Raw genomic sequence first — 14,373 nt, 5'->3', positions numbered from 1 at the left:
AAAAGCAAAAAGCACTGGCTTTAGTTCGGCAGCCATATCTATTTTTTAAAAGCCAGGCTGGGGATAGCGGGGGGAAACTCGAAGGGAAGTGGCTTAGGGGAACCATAGTGAGGAATTGTGGGTAATTTAGTGCTGGCATCATACTACCACTCTGGCGGTGGGGGAGGTTTTGGCTAAATAGGACACAGGGCCGGGACTCAGGTGGGGCATGTCCGGCGCGGGGGACTTGGCCGGGGACTTCAGCGGCGTTCGGATCGGCGATCTCATCATAGGGGACGTCCTGTCTCCAAGGGAAGGGTCCGCCCGCGGCCTCAGCTCCGACTCCTCAGAGTCACCGATCTCCTCGCCGGAGCCGATGACCACTGCCGCCGCTGCCACCGCTGCCACCCTCACTGCTCCGACACCCTGCCCAGGGCTCCAAGATGGTTTGACGGAAACCGGCGGTGGTGCCGCCTTTGCAGGCTTCGTCAGCACCGGGTCAGAGAGCTCGTCCTCCGTGTCCACTGGGATAAATTTCACGGCGGTGGCAGTTTGGTCAGGGATGCTCCTCAGCGGGTAGGAGGGCGACGGCAGGTCCCCGTCTTTGCCCCGGCTCGTCATGGTGACAATCTTCCCCGACGTGGTGTCATAGGACTTGCCCAGGGTGTAGGCCTTCTCACGGACCTCTTCGGTCTTGGCCGTGGCCTCGCCGTGGAGGCTCTCTAAGGTTTTGAACTCGGAGCTGTCACGCTCCCCGTCCTCCACCGTGTTAGTCACTGCCGCTATTTTGTAGTTGAAAACGCTTTTCTTTTCTGCTACCTTAGGGGGGACTTTGCTTACTACTACCCACCCTTCAGAATCCTACATACAAGATACAAAGACTGTCGTTAGCCAGCACTGCATGAAGGCACATGGGTTATTCTCAAAGCCACTAGATCTGCATCTCACATACTCAATGCACTTAGTGAGATGAAAGGACAACAACAGTCATTTCAGTCAATTGGGTTACTGACTTCTGTAGCATATTCTGTTTTATGGAACTGTATCTGAGCTTCGCTACGGGATTATCTCTTAGGCATTTCCATTCTTTATCAGTCCCCACGGCATTTCATGCAGACAAGTGACAAACTGTGTATTGCTGCGACCAAGTAATCTGTTTTATGGTTGACCTGAATGTCGAAAAGTGTTTTTGTTAAAAACTTTGACGACTAGCAACAGAGTTGAGTCGAGTTGATTGATTTATCAAACACCTACCACAGCAGTGCTGGTTTCAAGAAGAGTGTCCTTTGTTTCGGAAGCCCCTTCAGCCATGTCTTTCATGTCCTCGTCTTTCCCGTCTTCTTTAGTCTTTGTGAATGGAAGCGGGACAGGGGGGGGAGAAAATGTGAAATGTGAAAAGCTAATCTCAGTGCGAATCACAAACAATCGAGACCAGTTAGTAGGCAGCAGCACCATGTGGGCTGCGTCAAATTACATATTCCATTTGATATTTCACAGAGAAATGTCATAACTCGCCTAATGAGCAACTTCTGAGACTGCTTTTCAATCCCGCCGCAATCATCCCCACCCAACACATCCCGCATAACCATACCAAACATTTCATATTCACTCCAATATTCATCAACACGCAGCGAGCACCAGTTTCCCCTTCAGGGGAATCAATTCGGTGAGGCTCAGACTTTGATTTATGTGTTGAGTTAGAATAAAATCATAACAGATTAAGCAGTGCTGGTGAAATGTGCTTTTTTGAAAATATATATGGCCTGCTCCTATGTTAGTACAATATAGCATGTTTGCCTGTTTGATCATCACAGCTAGTGTCGCTACAAACGAGAAGGACCCCCCCCCCCCCACACACACACTTGTGTTCCTCTTTTGAAGTAGTTACATTCATATATAATTTATATAACTGGGAGATTTTTTTCCTGTGCTGATGATATGCTTTGCAAAGGCAAATGTTTGTTCCCATCTGACATTTCCACATTTCTATTTCTTCTTGGAGCAGCAGAGGGAAAAATGAGTTATTATGGGCGTTTGCTTGCCATCCTATCCACAGATGAGAGGCAGGAAATCAATGTGGCACTTCCACACCTGCTCCTAATCTGCTCTTTTCACAGTGTCCCATGTGTTACCAAGAACAAGTGACATTCACTGCACGTGTCAAAAGCTCCTCTGTCGATGTACAGAAATGAGTGTTTTAAACACCATATGATCACCATTCTGTGCTGCTCTGGGCCCTCAGAGATGTACAGAGCCTAGAGAAGGCCGGCGCAACGACAGGAAAGGAGAGGTTTTATATTTGTCCTCCTCACCATGAAAACCAAAGAGCAGGGCTTTCTCACGCAAGGACATTTAGATAAAAGATCTGAGAGGGGGAAAAGCTATGTGTTGTTTGTGAAGGTACAAATCAATAAGGACGCCATGCATGCATCAATTGCTTACCTCGTCAGGAAGGAGGGGCTCGATCATGGGCGCGTCGTCCAGCCGCGGTGAGCGCAGAGGGGAGGACGAGAGGCGCTTTTCCCACTCGGTGAGGCCTGGCTTGTCCCCTCCCTGCTCCAGGAAGGTCCTCTTCAGCTCGCTGATGTTGGTCTGGTGTTTCACCAGCACGTCCGGCCCGTCGTCCGTGTCCTGATTGAGACAACAGAGAGAGCTGATGTTGTAAAACCAACACTGGGTTAGGAAAACACTGTGACACAAAGCCAGGTTGCGCATACAAGGCAATTGTAGGACAAACATCTTTTTCACCATTATGACAACATCGGCACACCCCTTAGCACAGTCTCCATGCATATAAATCCGTCATTCTACATGCCCTCTATTGAAAATCAATGGCTTAAAGCAGGTTATCTGCATTCAATGTTATCCCCCTTGACAGCGGTTATACAGCTACAGTACATGTCTTTGAGAACAATATCATTAGGCGGTTTTCCACTGCAGGAACTTGTGGGCCATTGTTGGGGGCCATCACCTTTAGACAGTTTTCCTCTGAGGGAACCGTCCCTGTAGGACCCCTTTCAGGGACGTTTTCGGGGGGCGAAATAGGTACCTACTCTGGGGTAGGTACTTCTGGCACTTATTGGTTAAACACAACGTGAATGGAAGACAACAAGTGCCAGTTTTACCAGAAGTTACGCATGAATACAGCTAAATAAATGATAGTTTACAGAGTTACGTTGTTGAGGTTACAGTCACTGAACGAACACGAGAAACATATAGGCTTTAATTAATCATAGTGGTGCTGGCATATTAATTTATCAAGTTATTAAGCCATTTAATTGAGTGATAGAAACTTTATAGCAAAATCCAACTGTTGACGGTTACCTAACTGTTGAGGTTATCCTAATGTTATCTAGAAAACGGTCTAATGTTGGTGCTGCCGCCGGAGAAATATATCATTATTTTGTCTTACTGGTAATTGATGTCACGATCGAAGAGCAAAGAAAAACGTCACTTATAGGTCTATAGTTCCTGCACTGCAATGGAAACAGAGAGGCTGAAAGGGCCGAATAGGGGGCCGTTCCAGTAAACGTTTGTACCGCCTGGTAAGATACGAGAGCTCCTGCAGTGAAAAAGTCAGGGATTGAAAGAAAAAGAAGACAAGCTTTCCTTCCAATTTTGTGAAAAGAGTGTACATTTGGTGAAAGAAAAAAAATTAAAAGAATCCAGCTCTCTCCACTTCTTTATCTGTGCTATTAAATTGTCACGTTTAATGCATCTCCAGTGACAGATCTGTAGTTATTGCTCCAAAATCACAAATTACAAAATCTCCAAATTACGACTTTCACTCTCCTCTCCCCAAATCAACACAAACTATTTTGCATCCACATCATGCAGGCAACAGCTTGCTGGAGGCATTCAAGTTGACAATTATACCAGTAAGGGGGGCACAAAGCACACACACACAGAGACATTTCAAATTTGTCTTTTCACAGTTGGCTAAAGCCACTCAATGCACTTCTGGGTCATTCCGTACCAACCTCCAGCATCAGATTGCTATGTCTGATAAACACATTCTCTCCTTTTATTCTCCTTATGAAACTGGGCTGAAATCAAAATAAAGAAAAAAATCTGTTTCTCAGGAGCCTTGGACTCTAGACCTAAGGCACGGTCTTCCAACATTCACTTCCACACGACAAGGAATGTGCATCATTCTGCCGAGAATTCTCATCAGATTGTGAAGTAATACGTGGATTTGTGTAAACTCTCAGGTGTGCATAGAATACCTGTGTCCTCATTTCTGACTCGTCCTCCTGTTCCGACTGCAGCCACAGAGAATAAGGAGAGAAAGATTATTACACAAATTCACTGATGTGTAATGGTGAATACAACCAGGGGAAAACCATGCTACAAGTTTTTGCTACCTAATTAACACAAATGGTAAAGAGAGAAGGTGTACATGAGGCCAATGAATGTGCATCGTATGAAAACGCTAACTCTTAATCTACTAATGAAATCTCAAAATGATCTATTTATTCTCCAGTGCTTAAAGCCTACTACTTTAAGATCAATGCCTCCAATTATGTCCCTAATAATTATTAGATAAGCTAAAACTACATCAGCTATATCACAAGTATGGATGGTGTAAAACGCAATGGAAAGGAGATTTCCGTGCTGTGATAAAGGATGAAGAGTTTTGGGATGATGAAGACGTAATCTAGGCACGATAGAAAACCTGCCCGCTGGTACAAACCTCTGTGGCTGTCAGATCACCATCGACAGCGGTGTCTGTAAAATCAGTCTGTTGTGGATCACAAACCCACACATCCAAATTGAAGGCATGAACAGAGAGAAAACCACAACTGTCAGTCAACCACTTCCTGATAGTAAAACTACATCTGAATGAAAGTGAAAGGAGTTCAACAGATTTCTAATTTATAATAATTAATCATTTATAATATTACGGAGGACAACATTATTGTTCTATCTATTTATTTGGTTTTAAATTAAACATGTGCACAATGACAGTGGTTTTCAAACGGATTCAATCATCTACGAGTAGCTGAACGTATGATGCACATTGTGAATCACCCTGAACTATTTTTACCTTGACCCTCAACAATGTCTGAGATCACACCAAGGTGCACGTGAACCACTCCACACTGAAGAAAGCGTGCTGTTCGAATGCAGCGAAAATTGGGAAACTGAATCGCAGCACGGCCTTGCATAAAATTGAAAAACCTCCATTTTTGTCTAGTGCTTCGACCTCAGCATTGACCTTGAGCGTTCTTTTAAGAAGCATCTCGGCTCCGCCTGTGCCAAACAGTGTTCTTATAAGTGGCTTGCGCTCGGCTACTGCCTGCCTGCACACACACACACACACACACACACACACCGCACAAGGAACAGAGGGTACTAGAGCCTTTTTTTCATACGAATGGTGCTGATTGGCGCAGGTTCGTTCATCTTAGCCTGTCGACCAAGCACAGCCTGAATTTACATTTCCATACATCAGGGTGTACTCGCTTAAGGGTGTTTTAATGATCATCCAATATGAATTGGATGGTAAGTAAATATCCATACCCATTGTGTTAATTTTGACCAGCTGTGTTTTGAATTAAAATATGTTGAGATTAGATCTATGAGCATTGTTGATCATGACATTAGGCTAAGATAAGGTTACATGGCCATAGCAACAACTATGCATAGGCCAGTCGTTCTCAAAGTGTGGTCCGCGGACCACTGGTGGTCCGCCAGTGCCCCGTAAGGGTCCGCGACGGCCAAAAGTAAATTATTGCGGCATTTCTAACATACAACTCAGAACGAAGAGAACACAGTCAGTAGTAGCTTAATCTATTAAAGAGTAGCCTAATCTATTAACAAGGTCATAGATTGGTGGCTTAAGACAGGGACAGTGAAAAGAAAATTAAATGAGAAAGCCTCTGACACAGACAAGGAGAAGGTGCAAAGGCGAGATGGTTCAGCCGCATTGGGCATCATCCGCCACGGAGCTGCAATTCAAACAGCGTTTTTTTCTCCCGCTGTGGAGACAGCAAGATGATAACTATATTCTGTGTTGTGTGACGTTGGATAATGACAACTCTTAATTAGGTAAAGTTGACTACTAGGATGGCTATATTAATGCCAGTCGGCGAGCCTACTGTTGGCAGTGAATTACTGCGGTCGCGTGGTCGGTATGCGCATCGTTGTGTTTATTGGTTGTGTTGTGTGATACATTTGCGTGTCTGAGTGTGTGATGGGAGTATGAGGCTGTGAGCGAACTATAGTTTGTAACATAACCAAGTCACGCATGGAGCAGGGTTCCAGATGCTTTTCATTGTCATAAAAAAGGAAAGCCCACCCGCGAAAATAATGTGCCGCTAACAATTGTCTGGCGCCAGGTCTGGGTTGGAGGCCTGTTGTTCCGGGGATATACTATTTCGTTAGATGGTCCGCGAGTTTTTTTTTATTGGCTAAGTGGTCCTTGGTCTGAAAAAGTTTGAGAAACACTGGCATAGGCTTAACTTTAAATGCATAGTGAAATTTATTGGTGGAGTTTCCCTGAGTTGCAACAACACGACTCAAAGTTGAGTTCCTATCCATATCCAGCTCGTCAACCATTATTCCTTAATCACCAAATCAACAGGAACACCACAAATAAACAACTTCGTTTTTTATAAAATAAGCATAATGTCTCCCGACATCAGCGAATTAGTAACACCGGTCAACACATCAAGACATCAACAAACATGGCGTACCAAACATGGAAGGCCATACTTGTCTCCTCACACTTCACGGAAGAGGAGAATGTTTGTTCCCATGAAGCTGAGGTGAGCAGTGGCTCATTATCATAAAGGAACAGGCGCTCAAACTGGTCAAGCTTGCGTGTACCCCAGATAACGATGTAATTTCACCATGGAATCGAGTTCATACCACTTCAAACTGGGCAGTGTAGCATTTACTGTTGTTATAGTTACTATTGAAACTTTCCAGATTCAACTTTTTGACCAGATCTGCCTCATGTGTGTCTTGATATACAAAATACAGACACACTATGGCACTATGACTATTGAACGATGACTGAGCCAATCACAAACGAGTATCTTCAATGTCATTCGTCACATTTCGAGGTGGACCTGGCGCAATTTGGCCCAGCTCGGGAGAGGGTCCAAAATGAGAGTGGTGTGGCGCAATTTGGCGCCGTTACATTTTTTATGGAAATGCAAATTAGCTTGGCACGGCCATAAGTGCCAATGGAAATCCCAAAAGTCGCCCCTTAAACCAGACAAAATCCTTTTGTTGTGCTCCAGTGCATCACTACCTCAAAAAACAGAGCATCTGGCCTGTCTCCGACGTAAGCATTGAGGCAATTATACCTCGAAAAGGTCTGCGCTTGCTTTGATTTGTGTTTTGGCAAAGCTGCCTGGTTAATGAAGCCTTTGGAAAGATTTGTCAGAGACTGGTGCGGCATACCTTAGTGTCCTGGCGTATGGGTGTTAGCGGGCTGGCTTGGGAGAATTCTGTGCCTCTCGTTGTCTCGTCTTCTTCCTCCAGGACATCCACCACTCCGATAGCTGCGTGGAGTGGGACAGGGGTGATGGGGGTGATGGGGGTGACGGGGGAAGGAGTGGGGAAGGAAGCTGCTGCCGCCTCCTCTGCTGTCTTCTCCTCTGCCTTCTTCTCTGGCGTCACCGTGGTGATGAGGTCACTCACAGCGAAGCCCTTTGCAGTCCCGTACAAGGCCGTGCCCATCTCTGCACGCACACGTACACACAGACACACACACACACACACAAACAAAGATACACACATAAGCACGCACATACACGTACACACGAGCACACACAAATGCGCGCACACACAAATGCGCGCTCACACACAGATGTTCTTTCATCACGGTGAGGTTTTCCTTCATTGCGCCAAGATTGCAGTAGACCTCAGGAAACTGACGCTACTGTGTTGCAATCTTTATTAGCACACTGTTCCCACATTCATTACGAACCCACAGGGGACTCAGGCAACACCATCAAAGCAGAGGTCGATTAACACACGGAGAGACACACAACTATAACAGCCCCACTTCCATGTGTTAGCCATCATAAAATAGGTAAAAACGAAAATAATACTGTGCAGTCATTGTGCAGTCAAAATGGCCAAACTCTGCCAAGTGTCTTAAATGCTATAAGCATTTTAAAAGCATAGCAGAAATATCTTCATGGATTATCATTGCATTTACACAGGCAATTAATCTGAAACAAAATAGATCCAGATTAATAGACATGAAAGATATTTCACCTGTAATTTAACTACTTTTTTCAATTAAAAATACTTATTCGAAATGTACATCTTCAATGAAGCAAGTCCTCAATATTAGGAATGTTTAAACTTTAAACACTTATTATTTTTAATCAGTGTCCTTATATTCTGTATTCATATCAAATACTGGCTCAGAGAGCATTTTTAAAGATCCGCAGGAAATCAAATTAAAAGTAGCCCATGAAAGGTTTGAAGCCGGTGGTGCAGAAAAGTCATTAATACAATGACTAAAAGGTTACCAACACCTACCAACACTACATTAGAGAGTATCTTGCACAGACCGGGTCTAAACATATTGTAGTCTTGCATTAAATTACTCCCTTGAAGGTTATAGCATCAATTATTCCTACAGCCCTGTCCGTCAAATAAAGTGACAAACGGCATGAGGACATGACCCAGAAGAACTAGGCAGTAGTATTTTATTCCCTGAGGACCTCAATTTACAGGAAAGCTTTACTCTACATTTAATTCCTTCGACCCAAAAGGCAAAAAGCCCCCCGGTCCAATCCATTTATTGGACCGGCATACAAAGGACATGATTGCTCTATGGATCTAGGCCACGCAGAGGGTGGGGGGGGGGGGTGATTGGGGCCTTGGGTTTCACACCAGCTAGCCGACAGCATGTGCAAAAATGAATTACAACCTCGAGAGCTGAGCGTGGAAAAGTACCGGCGGAGCAAATCACATGCTATGCTAGCAGCGCAATCAGTCTGAACGCATGCAGAGCAACCAGTGGAGACAGGCCGCCGTCAGGAAGTAGGCATGAACAGGAAGTAAAGTAAAAACCACTCTGATGGAGAACGAAAAAAAGAGTGTGTGCAGAAAAAGAGAAGCGAACGAGAAAAGAAAAGCCAAATGATGGTTTAAGCAGCTGAGACTACAGCCCTTTTGCTTTCCCACAAGCACACACGCGCGCGTGGTTACTTGCACAGCGTAAGAGCACTGCATGTATCTACCTGTTGGTTTAGTGCCGTTTAAGGTGGCAGGTGGCTTAACTCCGGGGACTAGAGGTGCTGTGTGTTTGGGGGTACTCTGCTGAGGAGCTGAGGAGATCGATAGGAGTTAAGCGCTCTGGTAAAGATCAGACAGAAACACACTGCCAACTGTGAAGAGGAAGGATTAGCCATTACAGTAGCCTTTCGTATATGACATAACACAGTATGTACTGCATGAAAGCTACTTGTGGCACTTCACATACAGCTTGGACCAACAACTTTTCAGTGTCAATGGCACACATTTAAAAATAAGTGTTTGATTTACAGACAGAAAAAAATTTGACTTTATGTAGAGTGTTATATTTTTCACTTTCACTACGTTGTGTAGTCAGCACTCCAAGGACAAACCCAAATTCTGTAAGCAGTAAGCAGAACCTTGGCTACACATATGCGTGGACATTACAAATGGAGGCGAACATATGAAGGCATGAGGCGACCATGGAGCTCTCTTGTACCCCAAACTAGTGCTAATGATGGCAGATAAATCATTCAAGGAGGCTACCTTCTCCCATCGAGTCGGCACAAAACGCCACTCTTCTGCATGGCATCACATCAGCCTGCTGTGAGCCTCTGGGCTTTTCTCCTCTCTGTCCTGCACCCCCCCACCCCCCCATCCACCCGCCCCCGCACACCGCACACGAGGAGGCAGGAGACATGAGCCAGGAGTCAGCCGGGAACCACAGCAGCAACAACATCATTTGCATTCAGACCGTCGCACGTGTGGAAGAGCACCCGAGCTGGTAATCTTCCGAAAGGACCGGCACATTCTACCGTTTTCATGAGGACCCAGTAAAAACAAAAAATATGAAATTCCTCAATTAATCGGGTAAAGAAGGAGGACACCAAGGCCCAGATGTGCATCCTTGTGCAAAGATTACCCACTGGGGGATTTTTTTTTTTTTTGAAAGAATACAAAAAGAATAACACTAGTAAGCTGTAAATCCTCGCGCCAAATGGTTCTGCACCCTTTAACAAGGCATGACGAAATAAAAAGAAACCAAAAAAGAGAAACAATGAAAAGAAAATGCCCGTTTTAAAAAAAAACACCCTGGCCTAGTCACGACAAGCCTTTGACACTGTGCTCCTTGCTAAGCTGGCAGTGATTGTAAGGACATTAGCGGCGGTCTGGGAATGGAAGATAAAGCGCCGTGGCTAGAGTCCCAGCATAGCCGGCATGGGGAGGGCAACGAGAACAACATGGATAAAACAATGACTGGAGCCACAGTGAGGAAGTGACTGAGTGAGAGTAGCATGCGCCGATACCGACGGAGAAGCACAGTTTATACCCAGCTAAGCTGAGAAAGAGAGGGGTGGCGGGGGATATATATATATATATAGAGAGAGAGAGAGAGAGAGAGAGAGACAGAGAGAGAATGGGAGACAAAAAGGGAGAGAGAGAGAGAGAAAGAGAGAGAGGGCACTTTTCTAATACATTTTGGCTCGAGCCTAATAAGATTGACAGCAGAAAGCAGGGAAATATGGCTTCATCAAGTCCAGCAGCCAAGACCTTTTATGAGAGAATTTATGCCGTTATGACCTCGGCGGGCGAATCGTTCACAGAGCCTGAAGGATGTGTATAAAAGTGCAAAGTGTGTTTATAGGCGACAGCTTGCAACAATATAAGAAACAATGGAGAGATGAACATGGTGGCAGGGCTTCTTGGACACGGGTTTTCTCTTCATGGAGTGGAACCTCACTAGACTTATTCAAAAGCTGTCAACGCAGCACAAAACTACCAACATAAAACAAACGTCTTCAAACAGTGGCCTTCAACAATAAGATGGGGGAACATGTTTTCAGAATGGCTCCTACCTCCATCCAGGCTGCGAGACATTCTGCAGCGCTTGCTGGTGGAGCGCTCAAACATTGGTGCCGGTCGGACTATCTGCGAGCTGGCTCTCCTGGTTTGGGCTTGGGTTCTACCACTGTAGCGGAACTTAGAACCCAGTGTCAGGAACTTCTTTGGTGGCGTTTCTGGCGATACCAACCTAAGAGATATAAAAACCCAACATAGGTCCACTATACAACATGAGATTAGCCTCCGATAAGAGTGACTATACATTAAGGTCGCTGATCAGTTTCTAATATGACAGACACCTAGAACCAAACACTCCAGTTATTTCATGATGACAGGTTATGGCAACAAAAGTCTCACCTGAAAAATGTGTGATGTTCCACACACACCTTCCACAGTCTCTTGGCAGCTCTATGGTTTGGTAGCTTAAAGCCGATGGTACTTTCAAACTGCTCAAACTGCACCAAGACACACCAAGACAAAACACATACGAATTCACATCACAACACTTACAATTCAATCAAAACTATTTTAATAAAATAATAATAATAATAATAATAATAATAATAAATGATCAAAAAATCAAGTGCATGGTCACCAAAGAGTCAGTCAGAGGTCTACGGAGTCCATCTCAGGTATTCCGTAAAGTGGCTCACCTCTCCAGGCCGGATCTTGATGTAGAAGTTGTTCCTCTTGTAGGAGATCTTGAGGATCTTGGGCCAGGCGAAGCGGTTGATGCGCAGTCTGTCACGGTAGATGAGGAGACCGGAGGAGCACACGCCCAACATAATCTCCACTCCCTCCGAATCCTGAGGAGAGAAACCAGACACAGTCAAACTCTCATCAGATCAATGCACACGCACACTCACACACTGACACACACACACAGACACACACACACACACACACTCTCACACACACACAGACTCACACACACACACACACACACAGACAGACACACACACACACTCTCACACACACACACACTCACACACCCACACACACACACACAGACAGACACACACACACACACACACACGCACACTCACACACTGACACACACACACAGACACACACACTCACACACACACACACACACACACTGACACACACACACACACTCTCACACTCACACACTGACACGCACACTCACACACTGACACACACACACAGACACACACACTCATACACACACACACACACACACACACACACACACACTGACACACACACACACACACACATGCACACACTCTCTCTCTCCCTCTTTCTCACACACACATACACACACTCTATCTCTCCCTCTTTTTCACTCACACACACGCACACGCACACACACACTCTCTCCCCCTCTCCCTCTTTCTCATACACACATACACACACTCTATCTCTCCTTCTTTTTCACTCACACACACACACACTCTCACACACACAGACACACACCACTCTGATGCCCCAAGGATACTGAGATTGTGGAATGACTGTTTAAAAAAAAAAAAGTTTTTTTTAAATGTTATGCCTTCATTAAACTCCACAGAAGTGAGATGTAACACTTCACTGACGGAGGTAAAGGCAAGAACAATTGGCAAAACTGACAGGAAAGCAATTTTGGAATAAAATGAAAATGAAGGTTTCTACCTTTGACACAACTGCCATTGTTAAAGGAATTGTTCTGTCGCAAACACATTTTCCACCAACCTTTTATATTTTGTCCTCCAATATGTGTCTGGTATAAAAAAATGCTGCTTCAATCTGCTGTTTTGTTTGTTATCAGCTGAAGTCGCTAACTAGCAGTAAAAGTGTATTCCTGCTGAATATTGGCATAGGCATTATGGTAAATGACTGTGTAGAAAATCAGTGTGACTTGACTGAACAATCCCTCTATATTGCTGTGTGACTCCCTGGGAAGGTAGAAAAATAGACTGTGTTTTCAGAGGCAAACGGGCTGCCGGACTCCAAGGGTACTCTCACCGTTCCACTCTGTTGTGTTTACACAGTCATTTTCCACCTTACTTTCGGCCCCAGACTCCCAAGGGCCTCACGCTGTTCCGGCCCATTCTATGTTGGGCTAACAGGTACAGCAGTGACAGGCTATGTAGATGTTCTACATTAGCTCATCACTAACCAGCTCTATCAAAACACTTGATCAACAGATGACTGTTGTTGGCATAAAGCTAAGGCTATCAATTCAAGGTTATCAACTCCATACTTCTTGGAATAGAGCGATTACAGCAATTTATACTAATGCATGCTACAAAATATCTACAACCTTTAATTTAAAACATGAACTCCACAGGGCGAGAATGAAATAATTTCCTGTGATGGGTCTTTCACTGATGGGGTTGACATTTCACAAGGCAGACATGGGATTGGGATGATTCTACACACCTTTCTATGGTACGGGAATGGGCTTCTTCACACAGTGGGGCGGGGGGGTGATACTAAGCTACTATACACGGGACTGAACTAACCAGAGACTATGCTCCTGCGGCTGATAACATTTACACTGACAGACTACAGTCAGTCACCACCATGCCAGAGGTGGAGGGGAAACCAACTGTAGCCTGGGCAATGAGGTTGTCACTACAGGTCATGATCATGCACAAGGACTCGGTGTCAGACATAGAGAGAGAGGACACAGACAGGACAAACTGGGACACACAAATGCAGCCTTACCTCCCCCTTAGCCGGTGACAAGCACTCAAAGCGGCTTCCTACCAACTAGGGTCAATCAAATAAGAAAAAGGAATAGAAAAAGAACAAAACAGAACAGAAGATAGGCTGATCTACCTGAACTGAAGGAAACAACTCTGCTTGGTGTCCTCTGTGTTGTCACATGACACTGTCTCCTAACCATCATGGAACAGCGACAATTGTTGAAAAGTTTTTACAGGACGTACAGAACACATCTAGAACCACTTCCTGTGTTTTACCCTACAGCTCTTGTGTTTCATGTGTAAAACCCAAGGCAGCATCACACACAGAGACTGTGCCCCTATTGCAACTCATACATTACTGACACTGCGGCCACAATAATTGCAACAATTCTAGTAGTACATACTCACAACTGCTGAAATAAATCCCATTGATAGTAAGATAGAATCATTTGGGCCCAGTTTAATGTTGGGTGTGCAAACTGAAGAACTGCATACACTGCAACATCAATGAAAAATCTTTTCAAGATAGCTGACAATAATTTGATGAGGCCATGCACTAATTTTCATTAATAGCTGGCCAATCTACAACTCTGTAATGTCTAGACGATACCTTGCTTGACTTTACTGTATAAAAGTTTAAAAGCACACTAGAGTCTGCCCTTGTGTCCAGATACTAATTAATGTTTTGGCT

At 44.8% G+C, this 14,373-nt stretch overlaps 1 protein-coding gene across 5 annotated transcripts in view; it reads right to left on the bottom strand.

Moving 5' to 3' along the window:
• The window catches only part of epb41l3a (erythrocyte membrane protein band 4.1-like 3a), a 45,934-nt gene that overhangs the window by 7,731 nt on the left and 23,830 nt on the right, over nt 1-14,373 (bottom strand). The window contains exons 9-19 of one of the 5 annotated variants that reach the window (XM_031583538.2): nt 11,682-11,834; nt 11,386-11,483; nt 11,043-11,218; nt 9,192-9,278; nt 7,393-7,673; nt 4,673-4,720; nt 4,206-4,241; nt 3,960-4,025; nt 2,422-2,610; nt 1,234-1,326; nt 145-840 (exon numbers count right to left, since the gene is read on the bottom strand). In XM_031583538.2, coding sequence (XP_031439398.1) covers nt 145-840; nt 1,234-1,326; nt 2,422-2,610; nt 3,960-4,025; nt 4,206-4,241; nt 4,673-4,720; nt 7,393-7,673; nt 9,192-9,278; nt 11,043-11,218; nt 11,386-11,483; nt 11,682-11,834 — 1,923 coding nt within the window. Of the gene's footprint in view, nt 1-144; nt 841-1,233; nt 1,327-2,421; nt 2,611-3,959; nt 4,026-4,205; nt 4,242-4,672; nt 4,721-7,392; nt 7,674-9,191; nt 9,279-11,042; nt 11,219-11,385; nt 11,484-11,681; nt 11,835-13,701; nt 13,747-14,373 lie in introns of all 5 variants that reach the window. The other 4 variants (XM_031583539.1, XM_031583540.2, XM_031583542.1 and 1 more) reach the window with 4 other exon arrangements.

The sequence above is a fragment of the Clupea harengus genome, chromosome 17 (assembly GCF_900700415.2).
Source record: "Clupea harengus chromosome 17, Ch_v2.0.2, whole genome shotgun sequence".
In the NCBI taxonomy this organism is placed as follows: domain Eukaryota; kingdom Metazoa; phylum Chordata; class Actinopteri; order Clupeiformes; family Clupeidae; genus Clupea; species Clupea harengus.
Note: the sequence above shows the minus strand (reverse complement) of the source record. Positions and strands in the feature narration are given on the sequence as shown.